Below are 23938 nucleotides of genomic sequence, written 5' to 3'. Positions count from 1 at the left end.
AGGACTGCTAATGCTTAGATATACGTACACTACCACTTTATATTTCAAATAAATGCTGTTCTTGTCTATTCATCATAAAATACTGAAAAAATGTATCCGTTTCCACAAAAAAATATTAAGCAGCACAATTGTTTTCAACATTGATAATAAGAAATATTACTTCATCAGCATAAATCAGCATATTAGATTGATTTCTAAAGGATCATGTGATACTGATGCTGATTATTATTAAATTACAGGAATAAATTACATTATATAATGTATTAAAATAGAAATATTTTTTTGGGTGTCCCAATACTTTTGGCAATATAGTGTATATTAGTGGACTAATGTAGGGAATAGCCAATGAGGGTATAGGGGGCAATTGGGAGCATCTGTAGTATATTGTATATTTGCAGGCAAATGTAACATTTTAACACTATATATATTATATATTTTGATACATTTTAACTAGGGCTGTCAAGCAATTTAAATTTCTTTAATCTAATTAATTACACAATGTGGCGATTTAATTAATCACAATTTAATCGCACGTCAAATTTGGCTGAGAAATTACTCCCTAAGAGACATTACAAAAAGTAGCTTTAGAAAGAAATATTTTATTTGATTTACCATGAAGGTGAGTAAATGATGACAAAATTTTCATTTTTGGGTAAACTTTTTTTTTTTAAATGATTATTAAAATTTTTAAATTATGAAGTGACAGTCCAAAAAAATCTAAAACTGCCAGTTGGTGGCGGTAAATGTCTTAATGAGTGAGTCATTGTGTTATTCATTCATTCGATTTGTTCAAAAGGCGAATTCATTCAGGAATGAAGTAAATGGCGCTCTTTATCAATGGGCCATTGAATCATTGATTCACCCAATTGATTCGCTCAAAACGCAGATTGATTCAGAAACGAAACGAAACCGCTGTGCACAACCGTTCTGCTCTGGCTTTAGAGGTAATATTTTCATTGGTGAAATTAAGCAAAAGCAGACAATATTATGTCCAAAATATAACAAAATATTAAATTCTGATTTAGTGAACTGTTGTATAAATCAATATCGCATTTGCACTCAAAAACGGATATTGCGCTAGTTACTGGTGTGATACAGCTTTACTATATCATATGACAAAAATATGAGATAACTTATACAGGTGCATTTTTGCCCAGATATCTTGAATTTTAGGAACATTCTAACTGCATTCTAATAGGCTTCATCATGCAGTGAGTTATTGCCCTGCTTCATATTTGTCATCAATCAACTGTATGAAATGTCAGATAACCTACGTAGGTCAGGGGCAGGACGGGTGCATTGATTGTGTTAATAATTTTAACACGTTATTTTTCCACTGTAACTAATTAATGCGTTAAATCAACAGCCCTAATTTTAATGTAATTTCCAAAATGTCAATTTTTTTCATCTGATAAATCTTTGTTGATTTTGATTAAAAAAAAATATATTATTTATATTGATATTTTAAAATGAATATTTAATAGCAAGTTATGCTTTCTTAAAGGTCCCATTCTTCGTGATCCCATGTTTCAAACTTCAGTTAGTGTGTAATGTTGTTGTTAGAGTATAAATAAAATCTGTAAAATTTTAAAGCTCAAAGTTCAATGCCAAGCGAGATATTTTATTTAACAGAAGTCGCCTACATCGAACGGCCAGTTTGGACTACATCCCTCTACTTCCTCCTTTAATGACGTCACTAAAACAGTTCTTTGACTAACCTCCGCCCACAGGAATACACAAGAGTTGCGTTTGTAGAGTGTGTTTGTCGCCATGACGTCGAAACGCTGTTATTTTCATCCCGCAGTCCAATCACCGGGTCTGATTCCGGCTCAAATTGATAGGGTAAAATTAAAGACATGTTTACAATAACACTGAGCGCGTGCATCTCCACATTATGTTAAGAGGCGTGACCTTTCCGGGCAAGATGCGCTAAACTGCTGTCGAATCACAACACAGGAACCGCTGGCACAATCAGAACTCGTTACGTATTTCTGAAGGAGGGACTTCATAGAACAAGGAAGTCATCAGCCCGTTTTTATGACAGTGGAAACAGCGGTATACAGATAAGTAAATTATGTGAAAAATACTGTGTTTTTTTACACGCGAAACATGAACACATGTTATATTGCACACTATAAACACAATCAAAGCTTCAAAAAAACACGAAAAACGGGACCTTTAATGTTAACAATTTCATACATTATAAAAATCATGATCAAAATGTTTTTATAAAATGTAATAGAGCAGGTATTTGAGGTGTATTTATGTAATAATCATTTACATTTTTACATCAAATTTTAAATAATTAAAAAAAATCTATATTTTTATTAATTTAATTTATTTATTGTAACATATTTTGTTGAAAGTTTCAATAGCTTGGTTAAAAAAATAATTACATTTTTTTACTGTTATTTCATGTGTCAGGCTTTACAAGGTTAAGGAACGTTCACATCAGCAGAGATTTACGGCAATAAAGCAACCGGTAATCAGAGAGCTGTGATGTGAGTTGGTATTGAAGCAATTTGAAGTAACATCAGTGATACATGGTCATTTTTTTTTTGTCAAAAAAAACTGATTCAATGTCAAACAGTATATCCCATTTGAAATCAGATTTTCAGAAGCTGTGGCCAGTGGCCACTCAAATAAATTCTAGGGCCTTCAGCAGCATGAACACCCACTACAATCAACTGTACTGCTACTCCATAACCTGCAGCAACTGTCAGTGTGAACAGATTACAGTGACTGCACACTCTTCTGGAGGTGGAGCACATCTTTGACCTCAGTAAAGATCCAGTTGCTGGCGTTTCTCCCGATCTGCACCAGCCTCCTGGCCCCCAGCCCGAATCCATAACCGCGGGGTCACCCCACGCTGTTCAGAGGGCAACCGTCATTGATTGCTTTGTTGTGCATAACACAAGCGTGAACACTCCAGAATAAATAATTAGTAACTCTGCATAACAATAATTACCCACACATGTCCACGAACCCATTAGCCTCTGAAAAGCGCAGGATGCAGCAAATAGCCGCCTGCTGCGATGCCTATATCCAACGCGCTCAGTCCCAATCAACCAAACTCACAACCGTGCCGCTCAGGACAGGAGTGTATTGTGTGTGTGGCGGGGGTGGAAGGATATAGTAGCGTCAGGAGCTCCACGCAACTCCACCTCTGTAAACCGCGCACACAGAGCAACAAACATTAATGTTCTTTGAAAGATGGCTGTTTTTATGGCAAGGTTGTGAGGGGTTTAAAAAGATTGTTCACCCAAAAATGAAAGTTCTGTTATTATTCACCCTCATGTTGTTCCAAACCTCTTTTAATTTTTTTTTTCTTCCATGGAACACAGCAGCTGAGTTTGTGAAGAACATCCTGGTTGCTTTTTCATATAATGAAAGTGAATGATAACTAGGGCTGTCAAGCTTCAAAAGGACACAAAAGAGCAATAAAAATGAAACGCTACTATCAAAAAGAAACTTTAAAGAAATTATACTTTCATTTAGCAAGAACCCTTATCAAACGTGACTTTAAAAACATTATAATGTTAAAAAATATATATATTTCAAATAAATGCTGTTCTTTTGATTTCTGTTCATCAGAGAATAAAAATATTAAGCTGTTTTCAACATTGATAATCATATAAAATGTTTCTTGAGCAGCAAGTCAGCATATTAGAATGATTTCTGAAGGATCATGTGACACTGAAGACTGGAGTAATGATGCTGAAAATTCAGCTTTGCCATCACAGGAATACATTACGTTTTATAATGTATTCAAGTAGAAAATTGTTATTTTACAATTTTACTGTTTTTGCTGTAGTTATATAAATGCAGCCTTGGTGAGCATAAGAGACTTCTTTCAAAAAACATTAAAAAAAAAAAAAAAAAAAATTTTACTGACCCCAAACTTCTGTGAGGAACACAGTACAATTTGGGTCATGAACTGTTGATCATGAATTGTTTTGAGAACTGGATAAACTGAATCACTGAAAAGATCCAACTCAAAATAACTTTTTCTGCATGAATCAAACATCATAACTTCCTCATGAAGATTTATTAATGTGCCAAAATGAGCAGTGCGGATATAAAGTTTTCTTTTTTCCCTGTGAATAACACCTTCAATTATTTTTGCAAAAAGAAAATTATGCTACATTCACCAAGACCATCTCAAAGCAATTATTAGTACTTTTTTTTTCCCCGAGTTCAAATGCATGCAATTATTCGCTTTCACTATTTTCTATTTTTTTCTGCATGTTTTGTGCTTTATTGCTACCAGCCTTCAAAAATCATCCTTCCTTGACACTAGCTGTGTTTCCATTACCCTTCAAATTGCACAAATTGAAATTGCGAATTAAAAATACGCCCAATGGAAACACGTCAATTTCCAAAAACTCCCATATATCGCAAAAAAAGATTTTACGCTCGCATGAGGTGGTTTTTCAGGCAGTTCGGAAAAGGAATATTTCTCAAAACTACAATGGATTTTTTCGCATTTACATGTCACCTGCCATATGTAAAAGTTGGTGTATGTTTGGAAGACGAGACATCATTAAACTCATAAAAGACAAAAGAATTACAGGAATACTGGATTTTAAATAACAAAGAAATGCCACAATTTATCAATACCTCGAAGCAGATAGGAGGGAAAAAAAACCAGAAAACCTCATATGTGGTCACTCCCAAGTATAAGGGGCTTTCATTGCCATTAATGCTTGGACAACACACCTACTGTACGTCTTTTTCGATAATGGCTAGTGCATAAATAATGGCTAGTGCAGTGGCTGCAATACACTTAAACCTACTAACATCCATTGCCATGAGTTTTGGAGTGACTCATCGTGAGAGGAAAAAATTGTTTTAGTCGCATAACATTGGTTAAAGGTGCAATATGTAAGAATTTTGCAGTAAAATATCCAAAATCCACTAGGCCAGTGTTATATATTTTGTTCACTTGAGTACTTACAATGTCCCAAATGTTTCCAACTATTTGTAATTTGTGAGAAAATTGCAATTTTAACCAAGTCTCCGGGACGTGTGAGGAGTCGCCTGTCAATTGCGTCATACCCGTGTTATCCTTGATTTCCGTTTTTTTTTTTTTTTTTTTCAATTTATTTATTTATTTATTTTGTAGAAACCATGGAAACACCAAAGACACTTTAATATATTACATGTTTTAATAGACAAGGGAACAACTGTTTTGATAAATTTATGGACAGAAAACTAATTATTGTTATATAGCTCAATGCGTTTAGTCTTGATTGTTTAAATCTAATTTTTTTTATTTTTTTGCGAGTACCATGCTTTACCATGCCTCAGAGAAAAACACTATTTTGTCAAATAGCTAACATAGCATAATCAGATGCAGCTTTATTTTTAGTAACAGTAAGAATTTTCTCCATCATACAATATGTTTTAAAATTAATTGCATGCCATTTATCAACACAAGCCATCCAGCATTTAATATGATATTCTAAAATCGATCTATCTTACTGCAGTGTGCAACAAGTGTCTCACTGCAGCCGCCGAGCAAACGCACAGAGTAACGTTATAACATCATTTTCAACATACTCAAATGTATCTAATATGATAAACAGAGCTGTGTTACCTCATACTCAAAAAGCGGAAGCGCCGCCGGCGACTGTGGCATAATAAAAGTCCCGGCGTGTGTTGCGCAATCGCTCCAGCGGCCTCGTTCAGCTCCCACAACACTCGGTCCTGCTCTGCTTCATAATACAGTAACCTCAATAATCGCATCCATGAACATGAGTTCTTCCCGAGTCCTATCCCGATTCTTTTCCACCAGATGTGAAGTGAAGACCACATGTCCCAAGATTCCGTGCTCAAACTTGCCATCATCGAGCTACGCCTTTGTTTTGAATAGGCCTCTAGCAGACAGAAAATCTGACATATTGCACCTTTTATGAAAGCACCATCATTTTGCAATAGTTTTTTTTATTGACATTTTGGAAATATCACAAAAGTTTTGTGCAAATCTGTAATGGAAACCTGGCTGCTGTCTGCAAAGATTTTCTTGTGGAAGTCAAATCTGTGCATGACACTTGTGGTGTTAGAGGTATGGGAGGGAGGGGATTTTTTTTTTTTTAACCTTACCTTTGGTGTGTGCCAGGTATTGTTAATGACTTTTTATGATACTGAAATAGCATCTGTTATTTTCTATGCTTTAGTATGTTGGGGTGGTGGGATTTCTGAAAGGGATTAAAAAAAAAAAAAAAAAGCTTCAAAAAATGATTAGGAGGGCCAGTCTTCCATCATGAATCAAATCTCACGTACTTCATGAAACTCATTTAGTAATAGACTTATTTATCCATGTTGGTCAAAAGGGTGATAAAGAAAGCCCTTTCTTCCATCTGCTGTAAGACTGTTTAATCAAAGTTAATTATGATTTGTTATATACTGTTCTATTGTGTCAGACATGTGTTTGGTTGGTGTAAATGTTGTTTTTATTTATCTTTTATATATTTAACTTGTAATATGTGTTGCTGTTGTGACATATGGAATCCCCCCCCACCCCACCCAGGGGGAAAATAACGTTTGTCAAATCAAATTTTGAAGCCCTGACACGAGTCATGTTAAAGGGCTTTTAGACTGATCGCTGAAATTTTCAACACTGAAAATGCATTAGCCCATTTCGTTTTAACCGACCACAAGCATTCAGGTGAGGATGCTGCCTGAGGCACAGAGCGTCGCAGGGCCTCTGAGCGTTTGACAGAATGGCCTTGAACTGTGAAATGTATGTTTTTGATTGGAAGGAAGAGATTTGTTTTCCTACGAGATGTTCTTCAAAATGCAGGCCTCCTGTGTAGAGCAGTGATCATGAATGGCAAGATGCTTTGAGGAGAGATGGTGATTACGCCATTATGTGTCATCCATCCCTTCGTCTCTGAGAACTCCAACATTTCTCAGGATGAATAAAACATGAATAACTGCCATTCCGTAGCTGCACTTTTTAATCTGCAAATCATGTTGTGCTGTTGTTTGTTTTCCCTCTCTGCCTTCTTTTCTTCACTTTCATTTCTTTTTTCAGGGAGATACAGCTGCCTTGGAGGAAATTAAAACATTCATCCGAAATGAAGTTTTGCGTATATTTGAAGGTACATCATTTGCCACCACTGAGGTGTTTTCTTGTAGTCTCCACCAGTAGATGAGGCTTTTCAGTTCTTTTTGTGTGTGTGTGTTTGTGTGTCTTTCAAAACTTTGAAAGACATTTAAAAGGCAGTTGTCAACGTTAACAGTACGTTACATTAACAACAACGTTAACAAATGAGATCTTTACCAGATGGGCTTCAAAAATGAGAACAGTTAGGATAAAGTGTAGTGACTTTTAGTGTAATACCAGCTTGTGTTTTAATGTCGACTTCCACAGACCTTTGACCTTAGACTTAAACTAATGTTTCTTGAGTAGCAAATCAGCATATTAGATTGATTTCTGAAGGGCCATGTGACACTGAAGACCTCCGGAAATGTTGGGACGTTTTTTAAATTTGAATAAAATGAAAACTAAAAGACTTTCAAATCACATGGGCCAATACTTTATTCACAATAGAACATAGATAACATAACAAATGTTAAAATTGAGAAATTTTACAATTATATGCACAAAATGAGCTCAATTCAAATGTAATGCCAGCTACAGGTCTCAAAATAGTTGGGACGGGGGCATGTTTACCATGGTGTAGCATCTCCTCCTCTGTTCAAAACAGTGTGAAGACGTCTGGGCATCGAGGTTATGAGTATCTGGAGTTTTGGTGTTGAAATTTGGTCCCATTCTTGTCTGATATAGGTTTCCAGCTGCTGAAGAGTTCGTGGTCATCTTTGACGTATGCGCCAAATGTTCTCTATAGGTGACAGTTCTGGACTGCGGGCAGGCCAATTCAGCACCCAAACTCTTCTACAATGAAGCCATGCTGTTGTAGTAGCTGCAGTATGTGGTTTTGCATTGTCCTGCTGATATACACAAGGCCTTCCCTGAAATAGACATCATCTGGAGGGGAGCATATGTTGCTCTAAAACCTTTTATATACCTTTCAGCATTCATAGTGCCTTCCAAAACGTGCAAGCTGCCCATACTGTACACTTATGAACCCCCATAATTTCAGAGATGCTGGCTTTTGAACTTTTTGAACTTTTTTTGATAACACGCTGGAAGGTCTCCCTCCTCTTTCGCCCGGAGGACACGGCGTCCGTGATTTCCAACCAGAATGTCAAATTTGGACTCGTCTGACATCGAACACTTTTCCACTTTGAAACAGTCCATTTTAAATGAACTTGGCCCACAGGACATGACGGCGCTTCTGGACCATGTTCACATATGGCTTCCTTTTTGCATGATAGAGCTTTAGTTGGCATCTGCAGATGGCACGGTGGATCGTTTTTACCGACAGTGGTTTCTGGAAGTATTCCTGGCCCCATTTAGTAATGTCATTGACACAATCATGCCGATGAGTGATGCAGTGTCGTCTGAGGGCCTGAAGACCACGGGCATCCAATAAAGGTCTTCGGCCTTGTCCCTTACACACAGAGATTTCTCCAGTTTCTCTGAATCTTTGATGATGTTATGCACTGTAGATGATGAGATTTGCAAAGCCTTTGCAATTTGACATTGAGGAACATTGTTTTTAAAGTATTCCACAATCTTTTTATGCAGAGAGAGCCTCTGTCCATCTTTACTTCTGAGACACTCTGCCTCTGTAAGACATCCCTTTTATAGCTAATCATGTTACAGACCTGATATCAATTAACTTAGTTTCTAGATGTTTTCCCAGCTGTATCTTTTCAAAATTTCTTGCTTTTTCAGCCATTTGTTGCCCCCGTGCCAACTTTTTTGAGACCTGTAGCAGGCATCAAATTTGAAATTAGCTCATTTAGTGGATAAAAGTGTAAAATTTCTCCATTTAAACATTTGTTATCTATGTTCTATTGTGAATAAAATATTGGCTCGTGTGATTTGAAAGTTCAAATTTAAAAACGGCAATCATTTCTGGAATTTGTATTGTATAATAATAATATAATATAAAAATGTTTTTTTGTTGTTGTTGTTTTCAGAGAGGTTTTCAGACAGTTACGCATTGCTGCAGAAGACACCAGCAGCTATATTAGCCGCACAGGGTCGACATGGCCCTCCGGGGCCACCCGGTACTGATGGCTCCCCAGGACCCCCCGGAGAGCCGGGACCTCCAGGCCCCCAAGGTAGGAGCCAAAACCCAAAAGACTAAACATGTTATGGACCTCTTTACGCTGCTCCTACAATGGTCTTGGCTCACACAAAAACACAGATGCGCAAGACCATGATTTATTTATATGACTCATCTGTTTCCCCAGTATTAAGCTAAGTTTTTTTGCTAGCTTCTCAAGGATTCCAGGGCTTTTTTTGTCTCTTGGTGGAAAAGAGTGCGTTTATGTGTATGTGTATTATATTTGTATTTACTGTGTCGGCTGCTCCTCAAATGGTTGATTGAGTTACTCTGAACTGAGCGGTTTGAGGTCATGTTGCTTTTTTGGCCAAGTCAAGCTTTGAACCTCAAGTTTTGATCACATTAGCCTCTATTATTTGAGCCAACATTATCTAGCTCAGAAGACTAGAAAATGAGCAAGACGGTAATGTCCTTCCTACACGGCATGCAAAAATGGCCGTTGATTGGAATATTAGGCGTGAGAGATCTTGCTTGCTACGTCAGAGGAGAAAGGCAGCAGATAGCTGCATGACAAAGTGGCATATGGTGCCTAGAGCCTGGCGGGACATATGAAGACGGATGAAGAACCGACCCAGAATAGGAGAATGTAATATCGCCCTGGACAGACTTGTGAGAGCAAGAAAGATAAAGAGAAGTGAGTGGATGGAAAAAAGCCACGCAATATCTCACTTTGTTGGATTAAGCTCAGCAAAAAAACGAAGGGGAGTGAAAAAATAAGCAATTCTGAACATTCATCAAAGACTGGCAACTAATGTACTGCTCCTCTAGGGTTTCTCATCAATAATAACTTGCAGTTTGGTTCTGTCCCTCCTGTCTGAGTTCCTAAGGACCCTTAACCATTAGGACATGATGCTTTTCAAGATATGAAACTATGGGGTACATTTGAACTCTAATAATTGATGTCCATGCAAAGAAAACACATACTTTGGGCTGTGCTGAGTGCATATACAAATGTTGTGAAGATTGTATTATTTATATATAGATTGTATTGATGCATTTATAACAGCGGATGAAGCTCTGAAATGCCAATTTCTATCACTTTAATGTGTATTTGTGTTGTGTGGCACATTGAACTGCGGATTGTGCTTTGGAGAATGTTAGAGAGAGAAGTTTCTCTGCAGGCACAAATCCAATGCGAGGTATCAAAGATGGAATTTTAACCCTGATAAATCAGAAATTGAGCACCTCCGTGTGGCTTGACAAAGTTTGCCGGTAATATTTCCTCATTATTCCTCGTCATCCTCCACTGGAGTCTGAGTCTGTCCTCCTTTGGAATCCACAATTTGGCCACTTTTTTCATGTGATATGCTAAAATATATTATGAAGAAAAATATCTCTGTGATCTTTACATGTCTGAGTCACATTAATTCCACATGGGGTTAGTTTTCTTGCTGGTTAAACTAAATGAGAATCTGCACCAATAATACGTCTTTGTAGGTGTTGCTCAAGAACGCTTCTAAATGCTGGTGTTGAATTTAAATGCTTTTGCTTTTTTATGTCATTTTGTGTCTTTATTGGGTGCCATTTGGTTTTTACTTATTTATTTTTATTTCAAATACACTGCCCGTCCAAAATAAAAAGTTGCTGTTTGGATTTTAATAGGCAAATACTTAAGAATCTATGAATGGATCATTAATACAGTGATTATTATGTTTCTAACATGTTTTGTGTTTGGCAACGGTTCTTTTAACTTAGCTTTTCATTTCTTAAACAACCATGTATTAACACACATCATGGCCATATTCCAGGATGACAATGCCAATATTCATCAGGATTTAAACTGTGAAAGAATGGTTCAGAGAGCATGAAGAATCATTTACACACATGAATTGGCACCTTAATTTCATTGAAAGTCTTTGGGATGTGCTGGAGTAGACTTTATAGAGTGCTCACCTCTTGCATTGTCAATACAAGATCTTGACCAAAAATTGATGTAGGGTACAACGGAGCTAAAGGCACCCCTTAAGAAAAAAAAGGGCTTTTCACTAATCTCAAAGTGTATGATTGCAGAAAAAAAATATATGTTTGTATTAAACATTGATGTAGCAACAGATGTTGTGTGAAAATAAATCATAAAAGTGGTTCATTTTGTTTAAAAAGTCTAATAAATGTATGAGGTGGCGAGGGGGACCTTTTACCCCACACATGGGGTAAAAGGCTCCCCAGCGTGGGGCAAAAGGCACAAGCATTGATACAAATACTTTAGCTAAAATAATATGTTTAGTAATGTCTAGGTTAATACTTGTTCAAAGGAATCACTTTAGCAAAATTTGTACTATTTTCTGTTTATTTTGAGTAATAATTTTTTTTTGTTCAAAAAAAGAATATAAAAATATATTAAAAATACAGAAATACAATTATTTTAAAAAGTAAAGATTCTGCAAGCATAGCTTGTTTGCACATGACGTCACAGCAGCAGCGTGAATGAGTCTGGAGGGCAGGGACTGATTTTTCTATATAGGAATTCTATCAAAAACTCAAAATTCGTATGTTTTGCGTTGTTTATGGTTGCTAAAATCGAGAACCTAGGTGTTTATATCGTTTACATAACTTATACCATTTTTTATAATTTCATTTTTTTTACTTTAAAAGTTGTTGCCTTTTTATAGCGTTTTCCATCTGCTGATACTGAAATGAATATGGATACCTGCTTACCTTTTGTTTTTGACTTGATTAAATATTCACATTCTTCATGCTATCCTTTGCACGGAGGAGAAGATATTTTATCCTATTGAATGATAATTTGTATGGAGTCAAATTAAAGCCTTAAAGTTTTGCACAAAAATAAAGTTTTGCAAAACAAAAAAATGAATTGAGCTATAAAAAAATGTTTTGCAAACAAAAATAAAGAATTGCAAAGGAAAAATAAAGTATTGAGCGGAAAAAAAATAAGTTTTGCAAACAAAAATAATAAACTGCAAAATAAAATAACGTAGTGCAAAAATAAAAATATAATCGATTACAAAAATCAATGACAGCTGTAATCCATTTTATCTTTGCCACATATTTAATCATTTGCAACGCTCATTTTATTCTGCGTTTCAGTCAAGCGTGCACTTACGATACCGTTTTCCTTTGCGCTGCACTTTTCTGCGCGGTTCTCTTTATGGCACTGGTTTGACGTGGGGGTGGAGTCAAGAAACGGGGGCACGTCCCCGCGAAACACGTCATTGGCAGGAAACGCAGAAAGCAAAAACCGAATGTTTAAGGACACAAAAGTGTATACAGGCAGTGAGACATAGCGCAACGGGTCATATTACTATAAGAAATGCGTTAGAGGGGGTCGTAATCGGCGACAACATATGCTAAACAAACCATTCATTATTTTTAACCATGTCAAAGAATTATTTCACCGATTACGTTCCCCTCCAATGCATTTCTTATAGTAATATGTCTCGTTGCGCTCTGTCTCACTGCCTGTATCCACTTTTGTGTCCTTAAACATTAGTTTTTTGGGGTCCACAGCTTATAAAAACTTATTTCTAGGTTTTTTAGCTTGTTAGTTGTACACCTTGTCACACATCAGCTTTTATGCATTGTTCTGTTTTTTGTAATAAGTCAGAAAAGACAAGAAGGCAGCCTCACGCAATACAAAGTCAATGGAGACGGTTGGATTGTTTTCCCCTCAGGTGGGCGTGGTTTTCAGATTATAATAAATGCGCTCTGTCTCTATGCTTGATCTGTTCTGTTGCGATCTGCGTCTCCTGCCGACGACGTGTTTCGCGGGGACGTGCCCCCGTTTCTTGACTCCACCCCCACGTCAAACCAGTGCCATAAAGAGAACAGTGCAGAAAAGTGCAGCGCAAAGAAAAAACGGTATCGTGAGCGCACGCTTGACTGAAACGCAGAATAAAATGAGCGTTGCAAATGATTTAGTAGGTTTGAGCATGAAAAATATGTGGCAAAGATAAAATAGGATTACAGCTGTCATTGATTTTTGTAATTGATTATATTTTTATTTTTGCACTACGTTATTTTATTTTGCAATTTATTATTTTTGTTTGCAAAACTTATTTTTTTCCGCTCAATACTTTATTTTTCCTTTGCAATTCTTTATTTTTGTTTGCAAAACAATTTTTTATTGCTCAATTCATTTTTTTTGTTTTGCAAAACTTTAAGGCATTAATTTGACTCCATAAATTTGGTATTTTCACTTCAGTTTTGTAGAATTCCGTTCACAAAGTTGATTACCATGGTTACCACGAAAACAGTCACGCGCTGCTGCTTCAGCCATCGTATGGTAGAAAAGGTTGAACAATAAAATAAATGTGTTCAACAAGCTGAAAGAAGTCAATCCATTTAATAATCCACATGTTGTCTTTGCAAATATTCACTTTCCCCATATGGCCATGAAGGAGAATCGGAGGGTCATGTTCAGGGGACAGACACCGACGTGCTGTATTTTTGTATTTATTTCAACTAATGAAAACCAAAATTAAACCCATAGAAGGAGCTCGTGAGCAGTTTTGAAGTGGCTGTGTGCAGGTTATAGGCCCTACTCATTCACAAGCGAGTGAGTTATACTCGCAAACAATGTTGTTGTTTTAATTATTACACAAAATTAATTATTACCCAAAAACCAAATACAAAACTCAGCTAAGTGTGTGATGATTATTTTGAGTAAAAGGCAGTGGGTTTATTTAGTGACATTATTACATTTGCTAGCCGTCTTCCCTCACCTTCTCAACCAAGGCGAAAATTGTATAACACCGTCCAGTCTTTTTCCCTGAACGATATCGTGAGTTCCTATTACAATTCTCAATTTAGCATAAATGACCAACAATGGCGACATTTTTCACAACCATGACAGAAAATTAAAATACTGCCCTTAACATCACTAGCAGAAAGGCAGCGCGATATAAACAAACCCAGACTAGAACTGAATGCGGCGTGACGGCAGCTTCACATCCTCTATCTACCTCCTCGATGGTAATCTTTCAATTCAGTGGAAAAGTCGCTCCTCTTCATAACATAAGGATCACGTCCAACATATGTTGTGATTTTCTGTTTATCCCTTTCTAAACCAGCACAGAAAGGACTTTTCTCCATCTCTTCCATTCTAATTTTCACTGCTTGCCCTCCACCGGTATTTCGCGCGTCACCAGAACCACGTGATTGCAAACAACCTATTGAAGGAGGTATGATATACCATAATATTTAATATAGCTTAACAGTAGTAACAATAAATATTTTATTTTATTATATGATATGATTAATATAATATTTTTAAATATGATTGTTTCGTTATAAGTATGGGTATTATCTCTAAAGTGGATACCCAATTTGATATATGATATTTACCATCAAACCATGTCATGTCATGTCAACAAATGGACAAGTCAGACAGCTGTGTATTATGTTAATTATTGTGCCTTTAGCCCCAACAGCAGGAGCGTTTTTTACCCCAAAATACCACACTTTTTCATATTCTTCCCTTTTTTAAAAAAAATATTACTTTAATTACCTTGAACAGAACTGAAAATCATTAAGAAGACCTTTGTCTGAAAATATAAACATTAATTTAATCGATTCTCATTTGCTACTTAAATCAATAACATTTAAAAAAACATCACGTATTAGATCAAACTACCTCAGAATCAACTTTGCATTGCTGCCCGCGATCACGTCAAGGATCTGACAGATTTACATGTTCATCTTGCAAAGCGTATATGAAGGAAAGTGTTGCAGCAAGTTTTTGTGCCATTTAGAGGTTTAGATTAAAATTAAAATAAAATTAAACTCTTCAGTCAGTACTTTTGACAATACTAATCTATAGTCTCTTAAGTATTTGGCTATAAAAATCCAAACAGTGACTTTTTTGGGGGGGGCCGGGCAGTGTATATTCTTAAAACAAAATTATTTATTGTGTTTCATATTGTTTCTTAAAATGACTTATGCACATGAACCACATATATATATGGTTCATGCAATTTGAGAGTCATATAACATCATAACATCTAAAACTACTTATGCAACTGTTTTACAAAGCTCAAGTGTTATCAGCCATGCTTTTGTATAACACATTTTTTTGGGATAACATTTTTAATCCCTTTGTAGCGTTTTTTTTTCATTTAAAGGTGTGTCCTATGGTGATGAAATCCTCTAACTTGGTTTCATTAAAATGTGTCTAATTTATATTTATATTTTAAGCTGTATTTTCCTGCATGCCAAGAACATACCCGATTATACTTAATGCTGAGTGGGCAGTTATTATATGAATATCAGATATTGTCATTTTTTGGAGAGTAATGTACCAAGCTTTTTTTGTTAATCTCAATGCAACATTTTTAACGATTTTTTATTATTATTAACTGGTGGTTTATATGAGCAAATCTGCAAATTTAATGGAAATACAAAGGCATTTAATGTTGAATTAAATGTTAAAATATTTCTATATAATGTTTTCATTCTCATTTTTATTTCTCCACAATACTTTTTTTTTTTTTTTTTCGAGTATGAAAATGGATTTTAAGTGTAAGATCTTAGCAAGACAACAGTTTGCAGGCTGCATTTCGCAAGTATTGTATTGCAGCTCCCCCTGCCTTATAACTGTGCAGTATGAACTCCCGCCTCGAGCAGGGGGTGATAATGCAGTGATTGTGAGCGGCCACAGGAAGCCATGATGTGATGCCGCAGGTAGAGTGCCGTCCTTCCATGGAATGCCATTGCATTGGATTGAATGCATCTGAAGGTGTCGACACACTTTAATTAGTTAGCTAGTTAGTGTGATTGCTTGTGTAAATTGCACATGTAAATTAGTACTGGTCGCACTGACGATTACTGCATTATTTGGCATCTCTTGGGTATTTTCTTTATTAATACCTACAGTGTTTCTCTTTCAGGCTAGGCTGCCTTAGAGGAAACACATCACTAATGCATGTGTATTTTGACTGGAGGCAGTTTTCTGCATGCCATTAAAATGATGATCCTATGATTGGTTTCTTACTGAGTGTGTGAAAACGGTACTAAAAGATCAGCATCAGCTAATGTGTTTTTGTTTGTTGGTTTGCCTGCCCGCTGTGTGAGACATGCCGTCCAGCACTGTCAGCATTTGTGGTGCTCTTTAAATACTTTGAAAGCGTGTTTCTGATAGATGGATTTGTCATTACTTTTGAAGGGCTTAAAAAAAAACTGTCTGAATTCGGAAAAATCTGAGACTAGTTGTGTAACACGGCAGATTTGAACAGGCTTTACAGTATGTACCGTTTCCAACTGTTGTTTATTATTTTATTTTTTTAATTTTTTTTATTTATTTATTTATTTTTTTGGACAACACACTTTTATGGAGATTATCTGAATCTAGAAGCCAATTGTTTGGATATTATATCTCAGCTAAACTGTTAAAATAAAGTATCTGTCACCCACTCCCTACTGCATAGATATATAAAGACATATATATATATATATATTCTACATCTGACATTGGGTTTTTGTGTGTTTTACCCCCTGCAGGGTATCGGGGGCAGAAAGGGGAAAGGGGTCAAATGGGGTTGGGAATTCCAGGAGCTCCAGGCCCCACTGGCCCACCAGGTACAAAACTCTCCAGCACTGTTGAGCCAATTAGGAATATTTTGGATAAACATTTCAAATTTTGTTGACTCTTTCTGTGACACATATTTCATAAACCACAAAAAAAAAAAAAAAAAAATAGATTTCTCGTCTCCCTCTGAACGAAGTCCAATCTGATATTTCTCAGAAAATGAACTGTAACTTAGTGAATACTAATCACAAAAAAATTAGACTTATGTCTAAAGAAACGTTGAAATGTCAGGTTTTAATTTGTGTAAGTCAAATTGAAAACAAAAATTCTCTGTTTATGTAATCTGTATGAAAAAAGAGCCATGTCAGAAGTCCGTGATTCAGCTCATTATCCACTAATGCGGCCACGCCCACGGAGCCAGCGCTATTCAGAGGCAAATACTGAGGCAATACATGCATACATCGTCTCAATCGTGTATTTATTGTCTTGAAAAGTGTTTATCTGGATGTTAAAGCGATATCTTGCCTCTGTTAGTTACACTGAATACAGTGTAATGACACTTTTTCCATTAATGTTTATGATCAACTGAAAAAAGCACAAATGTCAGGGCATGTCAAAACTTCTCCAGGGTCCCAAAAATCCTGAGTTGTTTACTGAGTAATTCATGTGCATTACCATTCAAAGTTTGGAGTCAGTATTTTTTTTTTTTTTCTTTTTTTTTTTAAATACTTTTATTCAGCAAGTACACATTAAATTGATCAAAAATGACAGTAAAAATGCATAATATTATAGAAATAATGATTCTTGAGCAGCAAATCAGCATATTAGAATGATTTCTGAGGATCATGTGACACTGAAGACTGAAGTAATGATGCTGAAAATCCAGCTTTGCTGTCACAGGAATACATTTCAATTAAAATATATTGAAATAGAAAACAGTTATTTTAAATTGTAATAATATTTCATAATATTACTGTTTTTACTGTATTTTTGATTGAATAAATGCAGCCTTGGTGAGCAAAAGAGACTTTTTTTTTTCCAGAAACATTAAAAAAATCATACTGACCCAAACTTTTGAACTTGAGCGTAAAGGCTGATTTATACTTCTGCGTCGTGTGTACACCGTAGCTACGGCGTAGGCTGTTTGTGCCACGCGCAGCCGACGACGTAGCCTGATGTGCACCTCTTCAAAAATATAACAACGCGTCAATTCTATGTGGACCGCAAGCACTCTTATTGGTCTGCTAGAACCCCTCCCTCTGGTCAAAAAACTGGCGCAGAGCACTCGGAGAAAAGCGAGCGTTTTCAACTTGCTTAGGAATGAAAAACGCTCTGTTTCAGTGGACACACGCAGTCAAACTGCAACAAAAGTCATTACCTATTTGCCGCTTCTATTTGTAAGCTTCTCTGACAACGTACATGACGAGCTGCTTCTTCTTCGTCTTTTGCCTTGATACTCAACATGACCGCGTACACTGCCTCCTAGTGGTCTGCGTGCACGTCGACGCGGACAACGACGCAGAAGTATAAATGAAAACAGACACATAGTCTACGGCGCAGAGGCTCCGGCGTAGGTCCGACGCAGAAGTATAAATCAGCCTTAAGGGTGTTCACACTTGGCATGTTTGGTTCGATTAAAATGAATCCTGATGCGATTGCCGTTAGTGCAATTTATTCAACCCTATCTCACGGCAATTCTTACGTATTTTACAAATTCTAACACTAACCCCGCCCCTAAACCTACCCTTCATTGGGGTTTAGACCTCACCTCAACCTCACTAGTACGAATTCATACGATTTGTCTAAACCCCAATTAGCCACCTCGTAAAATATGAACAAATTGGTTGTGAGATAGCGTTGGTTTATTTGATTAAGTGTGAACAACGCTGCCATCCGAACCCTGGTGCACTCCAAACCAGAGTTTGTTTGGAAGCAGACCAACACCTATCTTTTCAGTAGTCTCGGACCACTTCCAAATGAACTCTGGTGCGGTTTGAATGAAATGTGAACACAACACGGACCAAAGACATGTAAACCAACCAAAAACAAGACATGATGTCACAAGATGCGACCCTAAAAAGGACAGAATGCTCAAGCATACCTGCTTTTTCTCGTCATAGTCGCGATGTTGTCCATTACAGTTCAGTACAGACATTAAAACCGCCAGCAGATCTTCATTTGTGTTTGCGACCGAGGGATTCCTGCTGCTGTTTAGACTCCTTTACACATTTTATAAGCTCTTCACAAGTTCTCAGCTGGTCAGAAGCTACACACATACAACAAACTCGTTTAACCCAGCACACAGCATTGTTTTGGATGTTCAGTATGTTCCGTCACCAAATATTCATCGTAAAAGCTGACCAATCAGATCGTGAATGTATCTTTAGGTTCGGTGTTGAAAATGGCAATGTGAACGCTGGTCCGGACCAAACGAACCAAGAGAACCACTACAAGTGTGAACACACCCTAAGTCATTTGTATTTCAAATCTAGACTTTTCAGAATGTATTTTCCTATAGGCTTCCATAAGAGCATTACCTTAAACATGTGTTTATCTTTGTTTTTATAAAATGAGGGATAAATTAAACTATTTTCTGTGCCTCAGATGCTGCCAATGGACCTTACGATGTATTTAACCCAGAATATTCCTTAAATACATGAGCCGTGACACTATGTAATGAGTAGAGATAATTAAAAAACAAAGAGGATGATTGTTTTTAAGGTACATTATCTCTTATATAATAGCATATGTTTTTGAGTTGGACATGCTAGATCAAAATCTGTCATGTTGAACAATAGAAACATTGCTTTGAGTTTTTGCTAGGGTCCAGAAAGGCCTTTTGATGAGCGTACTTTACACTTTTCACACTCTTGAAATCTGCAAAACACAGATAGCAGTAATTATTTAAATTGGTGCTTTAATGTTTTACTTTTTAAAAGGAGAGACAGATAATGGCTCCAAACTAAACTAATGACTACGGCATCCTTAATGAACGGCTCTTTTATAGAGGTACAAAGAGCTCACTGATTGTTCTTCAAATGAAAAAATACAAAGGAGACTTCTGACTGTGGCTTCTTTATAATTGCATAGCACACTGTTATCATTGTGTGCTGTGATTTCCATCTTCCTCCCACCCTCTGCAGTTAAAGGGTAACAAGCCCATGAAAAGAAATTTTATTGTGTTTATTCTGAAATATTCTGTTGTGACCACTCAATGGTAAATGTGCCCACAATACCTCAGCATCATAGCCACGAGTTCCACACAGACATTATCTAGTTTCTATCAATCTAGTTTTTTTTTTTTTTTTTTTTTAACTACAGTGCTCAGCGTAAATGGAAAAGTAATATTTTAAACAATATCTCAATGAACACAAAAACAATTTCCAAAATGTTGACAAGACTAAGTTTTATATATAACATCTGTTTAACTTACAACATGAAAGTAAGGTTTATAATATAACTTAGAGAACAATATTTTCAGTTTTACTCAAATTAGGGTGATGCAAAAATAAATTCACCCCACTGAAAGTCTCTGGAGCAAAGCTAATTTTAGACTACAAATGTCTAATTTAACAAGAATTCAACCACAAGTGAGTCTAATTATTAATTACACAGGTAGAGAGTTGACAATAAAAGGGTGTTAAAACCCCTTCCCATTTCATGCTGTCAGCAATGGCACCACATGGAAGAGAAATGTCACAAGAAAGAAAGAAAATAATTTTACACCAGAAAGGTGAAGGCTACAAGAAGATCAGCAAAGCTTTACTTATCAGTCAGAATACTGTAAAAGTGGTACAAAAATTTTAAAAAGATGGAACTGCAACCATCTCACAGAGACGTCCAGGTCGTCCACGGAAGTAAACACCTCGACAGGAGCGTCTTCTGATGAGAAGGGTTGAAGAAAATCGGCATGCAATTTCACTGCAGTTAACTAAAGAAGTAGAAAGCCAAACTGGGGTGACTATTTCCTGTGACACAATACGGTGTACCCTGCAGAGGAATGGCAGGCATGGGCACAAAAAAGCCCACCTAGAGTTTGCCAGGGCCCATGCTGACAAAGATGAAGACTACTGGGACTCTATAATCTGGAGTGATGAGACTAAGATAAATGTTTTTGGAACTGATGGCTTCAAAACTGTATGGTGTCGCAAAGGTGAGGAATACAAAGAAAAATGCATGGTGCCTACAGTGAAACATGGTGTTGGCAGTGTCCTTATGTGGGGCTGCATGAGTGCTGCTGGTGTCGGGGAGCTGCATTTCATTGATAAATTCACAGATGTACTGCTCTATACTGAAAGAGAAGATGCTACCATCACTCCGTGCCCTTGATCTTCATGCACTTTTCCAACATGACAATGATCCTAAACAATCCTAAACATCCTAAACATCTAAGCCCATGTTGGATTTCTGAAGAAGAACAGGGTGAAAGTGATTTAGTGGCCCCTGATCTGAACCCAATCGAACACCTATGGGGAATTCTGAAGAGACAAGTTGAGCATCACTCTCCATCCAGCATCCAGTCTCTAAAAGAGGTCATACTTGAAGAATGGAAAAAGATAGATGTCGCAAAATGTCGCCAACTTGTTCATTTCATGCCTAGAAGACTTGGTGCTGTCATTAAAAATCATGGAGGCCATACAAAGTACTAGATGTAGTAGTTTTTGTTGTGGGGTGTACTCATTTTTGCATCACTCTAATTTGAGTAAAACTGAAAAATGTGTAATCTAAGTTATATTATTAACCTTAATTTCATGTTATAAGTTAAACAGATGTTATATTAAACTTAGTCTTGTTGACATTTTGGGAATTGTTTTTGTGTTCATTGAGATATTGTTTAAAATGTTACTTTTCAAAGGGGGTGTACTCACTTACGCTGAGCTCTGTACCTGTTCTTGATTTGTCTACAGGTTCACCCGGAATGGGATTCCAGGGGCCTTCAGGTCCCCCAGGGCCCCCAGGTCCACAGGGAAGATGTAACCCCAGTGACTGCTTCCATCCTTACGCCAGACGGGATGGATAGAACCTGACGCATCCTCATCAAACCTGATGAGACCCTGGAAAACCAATGAACCAGCTCATCTACATAAGCTTTAAATCCTATTAAAAACAAATGTAGGATCCCTGCTGCAGGAGAAGACTCAAGCAAACTCCATCCCCATAGAGCAGCCATTACTGGTGATGTCATTTCATTTCATCATTTATCTCCGTTTCATTTCCTATATTTGTGACCAATGCTTTTGCTCATTTTCCCATGTTTTGTGGGTATGACTTGAGAATTCAAGTCCCATCATTACACTAATCACAACGGACAGGTTTGTGTATTTTGAAATGAGAATTTTATGTACATTTGCTTATTTTCTTCAGGCTTAAGTTGAGTTTTAATTCAGTTGTGATGGCGCTATGCAATCTAAAATAGAACATATGATGACAAACATTAAGTTAATGTAAATAACAGGCTTTCAGACATCTAATTTTGAACAAGCCCTGCTCGTGAAGGGAGTTATTGTCACGTTTGTCACCTCAGATGCACTGATGATACATGATAATGGAGCGCTGAATATAAAGACTGACACATTATAAACACTAAATAAATCATAAAATAATTTAACATATAAATAATAATTTATATTTATTCATCCATTTATTATTTTTGTAGTGTTTATTTATTTTATTTAATAATTATAAATCATTGTATACAAAAATATTTTTTCATTACAAATTGTATAATCAGAAATTGGAAAATTAACACAGACAGAATATCTCACATCATTTCTTGTTTATTTTAACTTTTTTTTTCATTTTATTTCCATGCTTAAATTAGATATTCAATGTGGCGTCAGACTTTTATGTTCTTTTTTGACCAAACACAGCAAAGATAAGAGATTAGAGAAGTAATAGTGATCTTTCTGTGTTGGCCAGTGCTGGTGAGGTGAAAACTGCTCATGACATTGATACGCTTTAAATTGTTTACAGGGAAATAAGCGCTGTTCCTTTTTTTCTGACTGTTTAAACACCCTCATACTGGTGTTGTATGTATATTTTGTTCTTTACTTGGTTTGTTTGTTTGTTTGTTTGTTTGTTTCCAACGAATGTGCAGATGTGGAGTGCTTTTAAATACCTATATTTATCTTTGCATTTAAATATAATTCTCTCTAATTTCTTTTGCTTTGTATGGAAAACATCCTTCCATGTTACTTGAATATTTTTATAAGACATATGTCAATATCATGTTCACAGTTTAACATATGGCAAACCTTTTAACATCAAACTTTGTACGTTTTTCTTTTCACGGGCAGCATTGTGTCTTAAGACCATGTTTCTGTGTAATTTAGTTGTATAATTTTACAAGGATTGTAGTCTGGATTGAGTTATTTATTTATTTTATAGATGATATTAATATGGTGATCCAGAATCAGTAAGGTGAGATTTACTGAAGGCACATTTGAGTCATTGAACAGAGCATGTGAGCGACGCTCAATATTCCACTCTATGCCAGTATCGCTCACGGCCCAAGCGAATGCCCGGCATGGGAGCAAATCCTGCTCCAACATGAACCTAGCTCTGTCGAAGGGTAATTAGCTGGTGATGTGGATTTACTTATTATAGAGTTAAAGGGTTAGTTCACCCAAAAATGAAAATTGTCATCAATTACTCACCCTCATGTCGTTCCACACCTGTAAGACCTTCGTTCATCTTCGGAACACAAATTAAGATATTTTTGATGAAATCCGATGGCTCAGTGAGGCCTGCATTCAAAGCAATGACACTTCCTCTCTCAAGATCTATAAAGGTACTAAAAACATATTTAAAACAGTTCATGCGAGTTCAGTAGTTAATATTATAAAGCGACAAGAATATTTTTGTGTGCCAAAAAAGCTAAATAACAACTTTTCAACAATATAGTGATGGGCGGAGTTCAAAACACTGCTTCGGAGCTTTACGAATCGAATCAGTGACTCATATCTCCTATCAAACGGCTAAACTGCTGAAATCATGTGACTTTGGTGCTCAAAGCTCCAAAGCAGTGTTTTGAAATCGACCCATCACTATATTGTTGAAAGTTGTTTTGTTTTTTTGGCGCACAAAAATATTCTTGTCGCTTTATAATATTAAGGTAGAACTACTGAACTCACATGAACTGTTTTAAATATGTTTTTAGTACCTTTATGGATCTGAGAGAGGAAATGTCATTGCTGTGAATGCAGGCCTCACTGAGCCATCGGATTTAATCAAAAAATATCTTAATTAGTGT

At 36.4% G+C, this 23938-nt stretch overlaps 1 protein-coding gene across 4 annotated transcripts in view; it reads left to right on the top strand.

The window, feature by feature from the left end:
• The window catches only part of LOC125277342 (collagen alpha-1(XIX) chain), a 230833-nt gene extending 207879 nt beyond the window's left edge, over positions 1–22954 (top strand). For all 4 annotated transcript variants that reach the window (XM_048205749.1, XM_048205748.1, XM_048205746.1 and 1 more), the window contains 4 exons: positions 7040–7106; positions 9058–9201; positions 16659–16736; positions 21594–22954. In XM_048205749.1, the coding sequence (XP_048061706.1) occupies positions 7040–7106; positions 9058–9201; positions 16659–16736; positions 21594–21706 (402 nt within the window). In that variant the 3' untranslated portion in view covers positions 21707–22954. The remainder of the gene's footprint in view (positions 1–7039; positions 7107–9057; positions 9202–16658; positions 16737–21593) is intronic.
• The last annotated feature ends 984 nt before the right edge of the window (positions 22955–23938 follow it).

Source organism: Megalobrama amblycephala, linkage group LG10 (genome assembly GCF_018812025.1).
Source record: "Megalobrama amblycephala isolate DHTTF-2021 linkage group LG10, ASM1881202v1, whole genome shotgun sequence".
In the NCBI taxonomy this organism is placed as follows: domain Eukaryota; kingdom Metazoa; phylum Chordata; class Actinopteri; order Cypriniformes; family Xenocyprididae; genus Megalobrama; species Megalobrama amblycephala.
This window is presented reverse-complemented; position numbering and strand designations above follow the sequence as displayed.